The sequence below is a fragment of the Cotesia glomerata genome, linkage group LG7, assembly GCF_020080835.1.
Source record: "Cotesia glomerata isolate CgM1 linkage group LG7, MPM_Cglom_v2.3, whole genome shotgun sequence".
Classification (NCBI taxonomy): domain Eukaryota; kingdom Metazoa; phylum Arthropoda; class Insecta; order Hymenoptera; family Braconidae; genus Cotesia; species Cotesia glomerata.
In genome coordinates, this window is record NC_058164.1 from 20,479,766 (window position 1) to 20,488,346 (window position 8,581).

An 8,581-nucleotide genomic window follows, 5' to 3' on the forward strand; every position below is an offset into this window, starting at 1 on the left:
AAATTATTTATGAAAACTGAAGACAAAGGACTTCGAAGTTTTTTCACTTTGATCGACTATTTAAATTATTTTGCGCAGGCGCTTACACTTATTCTGATATTCCGAGATAGAATACACATACTTGTTATAGTATAATAGTTGCTTTCGCTTGGAATCGGCTAACCTGTCATTGAATGAAATTCAACGTTTCGAACGATGAAATAATTTGCGCCCGCTGATTGGTTTGAATCTCTATCCTCGAAGCAGACTCTTCGGGCAATTGTTCTAGTCAGTCAATACATAAGCTGTATAAACACTATATAAAAATAAAAATTGATTAAAATGTTTATATATTTGTAATTGTAAATTTTAAATAGCTTACAAAATAATGCCGTCCCGATCAGAAGATATTTTAAAAGGATTCCAAGTGTAAGTTTTTTGTGGATTATTTGTTTACTCACTTTAGTTATTTCTGATTATTACAGTGTGTATTTGAGGTTATGTCAATTAAAAATAAATTTCTAACATCAATTAAAATTATCTATCTGTAAATTATGCTGTAATAATAAATTAAAACTAATGTAGGTAATTACTTCATCAATGTCTTTAAAAATTACAGAAATTGGATGAATTTGAGAGATGCAGATTCCGGAAAAATACTGTGGCAAGGAAACGAAGATTTGTAAGTTTTGACACTTGACAATCAAATAGTTGGATGCTTTTTTTTTAGTGTTTTTAATTTTTTTCAATTCTCAAGCTAGCAAATACAGCAATTTTTTTTCTACATATAAAATCTAGAAAACAGAAAAAAAATTTCTAAAACTACAAACAAAAATTATTATGATGCTAAAATTAACGAACATCTGTTAGTTGTTCGAATTCCTATAGGAATATATGTTATATATAACAATTAAATTACTGTGAAAAATTCCACGTCTAAAAATAAAAAAATAACTTTTAGTGCAAAATTTTTTTTACCCTAGTTAATTTGTTAGAAAAATTCAGGGTAAATATTTATAAGTGAGGTCAACCATTTTCAATTTTTTGAATGAAATTTCTATTTGATTTTATTGATATATATATATATTTTTTTTAAATACATAAAAAAATTAAAAAAAAAAAAGTTGATTATCACAATTTCAACAAATTTTACAAATTTTCAAAAAAATTTATAAATTTCTTAGAAAATTGTGATATTTATTTTTTTTTTTTTTTTTTAATTCGTTTTTTTATGTACTTTTCGAAAAAATATATATCAAAAAAACGTAAAATAGAAATTTTATCCAAAAACATGAGAGCCAAAATTTTTTCCAACTTTTGAAGGCTAAAAAGCTATCGAAATTTTTATTTTTTTCTTTCATGACATTTTTTATCATAAGTGCGCCGAAAATAAGCAGAATAAAAAAATAAAAATTTGAAAATGTTAATTTGCCACCTAGTTATGGCCCAAAATGGGTTTGACCCCACTTGTAAATAATTACCAAATTCAGATATTAAATTGTCAGATGTCTGCTGATTTTAGTGTCATACAATTTTCAAATATTTATTTTGCTATCGACTTGAAAAATTATAAAAATCATTAAATGTTGGCCATTTTAAAATTAAAAAAAAAAATTTTATTTAAATTTTTTATTTATTAATCTCGTTACAAAAAAAAATCTATAGAGGTGCGTATAGCACCTGTGCATAGAACGAGTACATATTAACAAAAATATATTTTATTATCAACAATCACTTAATATATAAGATAGTAATATAGTAATACTTAATACAGTGCAAGCTAAAAGAAAATCAACTTAGCAAGCTTGTTATTTATATAAGTTTTATAAGTAATATTGTTGCAACACTTAAATTAATATCACGATTTTTAACTAATTATCTATTTTTATCCATTCTCTCAGTTTTTTGTTTATTAGTTTCTTCTTATTATTCAAAGTTTTCATCTCATTAATTAAAAATAAATTTTAATTAATAAATAAAGTATCTTGTTAATTACTCGCCATTTATAATTTATATTTATGATTTTATAGATCAGTACCTGAGGTTGAACATGAAGCAAGAGTTCCAAAGAAAATCTTGAAATGCCGAGCTGTATCTCGAGAAATAAATTTCAGTTCTGCTGAGCCACTGGAAAGGTTTCGGTTGGAGCAGAAAGTTTTATTCAAAGGGCGCTGTCTAGAGGAATGGTTTTTCGAATTCGGTTTCGTCATTCCAAATAGTACTAACACATGGCAGAGTTTGATTCAAGCGGCTCCAGAAAGTCAAATGATGCCAGCAAATGTTCTTAAGTATGTCATATATTATTTTCTGTTTTGTTTGGGTTATTATTTGGGAGTAAGAACTTAATTTGCCTGCAATAACTTTTTTCTTTTGACTTTTATTACGAATTAAAAATTTGAAATGGTAGCAATCAAAAGTACTGTGTCAAGATAATTTTTAATATTTTTTCAAAATAAAATTTAATGATATAAAGTATGTATCAAAATTAAGAATTTAAATGCTACAAAGTTTCTCTGTATTGAAAATCGACTTACAAGTTTAAAATTCAATGAATCATCCAATTAAAGCTCACGCTAGTTAAAAGCTGAGCGTTAAAAATAAAAAATCTAAGAACTTTATTATCCATTTCAAATAACTAATTTTAATAACATAATAAAATTTATATTTTCTTTTTTTATAGCGGAAATGTCGTCATCGAAACCAAGTTCTTCGATGACGATCTATTGGTCTCAACGAGTCGCGTTCGTCTTTTTTATGTTTGAAACTCCAACGAACAAACTAATAACAATATTCCATTAAATTAATTTATTAATTACTTTTAATAACTGATATATTAAAAATAATTTTTAACTAGCTGATTGAGATGAAAAATTTTATCATCATATGTTGATTATGAATTATGATACTATAATTATTACTATTATATCAACCTAAAAGAGTTTTATAAACACATTTTAGTAATTGTGTGATTGCATTTACGCACGATTTTTATTTATTTATCTATACAGTCAATCAGAGTTACTAAAGCCTAGTTTTAGTATGGTTCACTGCGTTTTGGGCCCAAGACAATTCACCCTTAGGTCAATTGATACATTGATAAATAATGTTAAACAATACTTTTCCGCGGCTTATGATTCTAGAGATAAAATGAATAAAAAAATAAATCTTACGTAGAAACAAAAATATCATCTATATTTTAATAATATTTTTTTTTTCGTGTAATAAATTACTGTCATTATTTCGAGTAACAAATAAATAGTTTTTTAGACCGTAGATGGGTGGACCGTGTGTGTATTTATTCGAAAATAGACCAACTTATAAGCTTGTTACCATGATGTGGTTTCTTATCGTAGATTTTGTGTGTGTTTATCCGAAAATGTTATAATTTTCGTCCGGGATTATTTTGTCCGAGTTTTTTTTTTTTTTAATTTTATCAGACATTTTTTAGATTTCTTTTAGAAATATTTAAATTAGATACCAATAAGAGATGAATTGTCAGGGGATAAATTGTCTGGGGTTCAAAACGCGTCACACCTTTTAGTATAGTTTTATGGTTCGTATTTTAATCTTAAGTATCTAGCCTTAGCTTATTTTATAAGGTCTTGTTTTAGTCATAAAACGATAAAAGTTAGAGATTATTTCTGTGATTGTGACTTTTTATTCGTCAGCATAATCTTTAATTACGTAAACAGTCACGTATTTTATAGAAAAAATCACTTTTTGATTTTGTACGTACTACTTATTTCTAAGTAATAATAATAATTTTGGTTTTATTTGTATCACTTTTTACATGAGTTTTAAAAATATTTTAAAGTAATTTTTATATTGATAAACGAATTGACCTAATTCAAAGGAAAATATTTATTAAAAAAAATTATTTTGAAGAATTGTATTGTTTTGAATCAAACATTTTTTAACCGAGAACTTTTCTTGGTTTAAGTAAATTTTATGTGCTTCAAAATTTTTTCTGTTGAATTCAAGACAATGAAGTTTTTCTTGATTAGAATTAATAATAATAGTTTTTATATTTAAACTGCAAGCATTGTCTTGTAACTATTTAGTTTAATTATGTTGACCTAAATATGCCTAATTTCTGTAATTTTCAAAATATCTGCAGTAAAGGATAGAATGTAATTTTAGTTTATTAATCACAAATCATCCAAAGTTATAATTCATAATATAAAGTCATTTGAATATAGACTTTTATGAAAAAGTTGGCCAATCATCTGATTGACTGTAGATATTACTTTTAATAATATATAAACATATATTATCAATGTTTGAAAATATAATTATTTTTAAACTAAGGACCAGAAACAAATGTTCGAGTGAGATATTATAATTTTTGTACATATCAATATACTTTTTATTTCAATTTTGTTTCAAATAATTATGGAAAAAATATAAAATAAAAAAATTTTTGATTAATTATTGTAATTCTTTTTTTTTTTTTACACCTTAAACCCATAACTATGACCAGCAAATTAAAACTGATTTCTAATTAAAAATTAAAAAAAAAAAAAAATTTTTATTGCACTAAAAAATTAATCAATAAAAAATTTTGCCAAAAAAAATTATTCAACGCATAAATGCTTATTGGGGAAAAATATCTAATTATTTCCAAATGAAAGGAGATTAAAATGAGTGATTAGAATAAGCCTCACAATCTGCCTTTAAAAATGGGTCTGGGGAGATTCCCGTATTTAGTCTGGCCCCAAACTCACTGAGGAAATTAGACCCAAACAGGCAAATAAATAGGAGTATTATTGTACGTAAGCGAACTCATTTAACTTAAAATAAGAAATATTTAGATTAAGTAATGACAGTGAACAATGGTTACGAAGATCTATTTCAAAAAGTAAAATTTTAGAATAACTAAATAGAATTTGAATATTAAGATAGAATGTCTAGTAAAATTACAGACAATGATCACTTAAATAATTTTGGACGATACAAATTGAATATTAAATAATAATTAAACTTTAATAATAATAATTAAATAATAAATAAACTTTGCGATTGTTAAATAATTTAAGGAAGAAAAATTAATAATTAGATAATCTATCGAACTTTCAAATTAAACAAATACAAAATAATAATATTTTAAACAATATAAACAAACATTAACAATTAAACTAAGATGAAATGATAATAATTTAAACTTTTCAATAACTTAATAATTAAACCCAGAAATGCATAGAAGGATCTTGAATTTAAATGAATTACTATTCACATGTTTGGAGTAAGTAATTTAAGATTAAATGATACTCATACATGTCTTTGTCTATGTATGAATGTGCTTACGTGTATGCAAACACATAGGTAAGTAATAGGCAATAGTACATAAGAATGAGTGAGAAAATAAATATGTATCTCGACCTTAGTAGGGAACCCAAGTGACCTTTTCTGGAAACCCTAGAGAAAAGGGAAAGAGTCCAAGAAAACGGGCCACTTAGTTGGATATTGTTTTCACCTGATTAGTGCAAATTAAGAACGCCCAAAAATTTGAGACCCCGAAGATGTAGATCATAAAAATGTCCCAAGAAAAGTGTACCACGTGGAAAAATATAAAGTTTTAATAATTGAAGAAAATTTTTCACTCAAGTCGTTATTAAATATTCAGTGTTTTAAGTGATATAGTCAAAGTAAATTTATTAATTAAAATTAAATTTTTTAATCGTATAAAAAGAAAATATTAATTGACGAATAAATAGTAATTTATAAATTAACTTAGGCAACCATGCGTGTGTCGACGAAACATCTTTAGATATTATCAATAATTTTATAATCCTCGTATGTAATTTCGAAAATTAATTCATGGCTAGTTAAAATTTTGTTAGCGATCTAATAATGTAAACTGATTTTGTGTTAAAAATATACTTTAAAAATTTATTCCGATAGTAATAATTTTAATAAACTTCAAAATCATTATTTTCCTCAATATTTCGAAGTTCCCGTCCTATTGGTTGAAACATACCAAGGCCGAAATTAATTAACTCCGTTATGTCCAATCTAAACGTGATACTTTTTTTTATTTTTTTAATCTCTTTATTTTTCATGTTCCTTGTTAAGAACAATAATTTAATATGATTCAATCCAGGCAAAGTGTATATTTGTATAGTAGTCAATTCAAATCATTTTATTTTTTTTGAATTATTTTTAATTGTTTTTTTTAATGAGGGTTAGTTGTAGATTGTAATACGATGTTTTTGTTCTTGTAGTAAGATTTTCTGCACCTATTCAATTAAACCTTAAACTTAACCAATCAAATTTCGGCATTCTCTTTGATATTTAAGAATTTGAATGCAAAGTAGTTTATAGCACTGCGTGTCCTAAATTCGTATTTAGTACTCGCTCAACTGTTGACTTAAATAAACAATTATGAAACGAGTAGAGAGAAATTTTTTAGGCTACGGGCTCATATTTACGATCAATTCATACATTTCTGCTCTAAAAATTTGACTTTCACCGCAAAAAAAAAAAAACGAAAAAATATATTTAAAAACATTCAAAGCCCCGAAAAAATACAAAATAATAAATAATTAATGATTAAAATTACATTTTTTTGTCGGTTATGATTCAGTCTGAGGTATATGCTAAAACCTCTATTAATGATTCTCAAATGTTTTTTATTAACGATTTCGCTCAGTCGTAAACATTATTCTGGTGTGAAATATTTTCTGAACATTATTTAATTTAACAACAATCTTATTCCGTAATAAATATGGACAGTGATTACAGTGATTTAGACGATGATTATAATGATTTTGTTCCTGACGAGATAAAAGAAAAGGCGAAGAATATAGCTTTACAATCAATGCCAACAAAATCTAGACGAATGTATGTGGCAACTTATAATGCTTTTAAAGCATGGCGTAAAGAAAATCTTAAATCAAATTCTTTTGCTGAAGATGTAATTGTAGTCTACTTTGATAATCTTTCTCAAAAATATGCCCCTCCCAGTTTATGGGCTTTTCATTCGATGTTGAAAACTACTATCAAAGCATTTGATGATGTTGATATTGGTAATTACAAAAAAGTAACGTTTTTTTTGAAGAAACAAATGTGTAAATACGTTGCTAAAAAATCTAAAGTTTTTACAAAAGAAAATATCGAAAAATTTCTAAATGAAGCCCCTGATAATAAATATCTTGCTACAAAGGTAATTAAATATTTATTGATATGTTTAGTATGAAAATGTCTGTATAGTCTAAACATTTGTTTATTTTATTCTTACTGTTGCAGGTTTGTTTAATATTTGGAATTTCTCGTGCTTTAAGAAGAAGTGAATTCATGAACATAAAACTGGAAGATATCAAAAAAATTGATGAGAACACTTTATTTATTAAAGTTCCGGTAACAAAAAATAATCAGCCAAGATCATTTACCATTAATGGTATATATTACGACTACGCAAAAGAATATATGGATGCTAGGCCCCAAACCTGTAAAACAGATAGATTTTTTTTTAAATTACCAAAATGGTCGCTGTACTTGTCAGCCCATAGGAATTAACAAGTTTGGTTCAATGCCTAGAACCATTTCTGAATTTTTAAAATTAGAAAATGCAAAGAAATACACAGGACATAGTTTCCGTCGAACATCTGCCACATTGTTAGCTGATGCTGGAGGTGATATGACAGTGATGAAGAGACATGGTGGTTGGAAGTCATCAACAGTAGTTGAAGGTTATATTGCCGATTCCGTTAACATTAAAAAACGTACTCATTCTATGATCACCGATGGAATTGTTTTGAATAAAAAAACAAATACTGTTGGATCCACTCCTCCATCTACTAAACCATCTCCTGTAATTACAAACATTACCGTTTTGAATAAATCAACCGATTCAGATGTTTCGACGAAAAAAAATTTTACAAAAATTTCAAATGTTTTACCAGTATTAAATGAAAAATTAATTAAAACAGCAGTCTCAATGTCCAAACCCAAAGATAATGTTTCATCAAACTTTGACCAACCTTGTTCATCAGCATCAAATGAAGTTAAAGTTGATACATTACGCCATCAAAAAAAATTTAAATCTACTTTGCAAGAAAATACTGTTGCAAGAAAGAAAAATTCAACTTCTCAATTCGACGATTGTGAAACTCCTCATTCATTTATCTGTTCTACAGTATTTTATGATCAAGACTTAGGTTTGTGCGTGAAAAAATTTGAAGTCTCAATGTATGGTATTCCAAAACCGCCATTTCACCATTGAAGTTCAATCAGAAGAAAGATAAATATTCGTTAAGATTTTAATAATAAATAGAAAGTGGAAATTTACATTTTTAAGAAAATTAAAAAATTATAAAGTGACAGCTAAATTTAATGTTATTTAATTTTATGTATTGATTGTTTCAATGTGTGAATTTATTTTTTGTTAATTAATATTAATCACTTTGGATTTATTATTTGATATATATTTGTTTCTTTTTTTTTAACTTTTCATTTGTTTTTTGGGACTGGGGGGGCTCCGCCCCCCCCCCAACCCCCCGCCGGGGCTTCGCCCCTGGACCACACCGAGGCTCTGCCCCTGGACCCCGATTTTGGGCCCACATATATCGCCGCATTTGTAATAAAAAAAAGTATGTGCAACTCG

At 26.4% G+C, this 8,581-nt stretch overlaps 1 protein-coding gene across 1 annotated transcript; it reads left to right on the forward strand.

The window, feature by feature from the left end:
* The first annotated feature begins 206 nt into the window (after nt 1-206).
* Nucleotides 207-3,452, forward strand: LOC123269223 (retinal rod rhodopsin-sensitive cGMP 3',5'-cyclic phosphodiesterase subunit delta). The gene is made up of 4 exons (XM_044734824.1): nt 207-408; nt 599-661; nt 2,010-2,267; nt 2,660-3,452. Exons 1-4 carry the CDS (start codon nt 368-370, stop codon nt 2,739-2,741), a joined length of 444 nt encoding a protein of 147 aa, XP_044590759.1. The 5' UTR covers nt 207-367; the 3' UTR covers nt 2,742-3,452.
* Nucleotides 3,453-8,581: the final 5,129 nt, after the last annotated feature.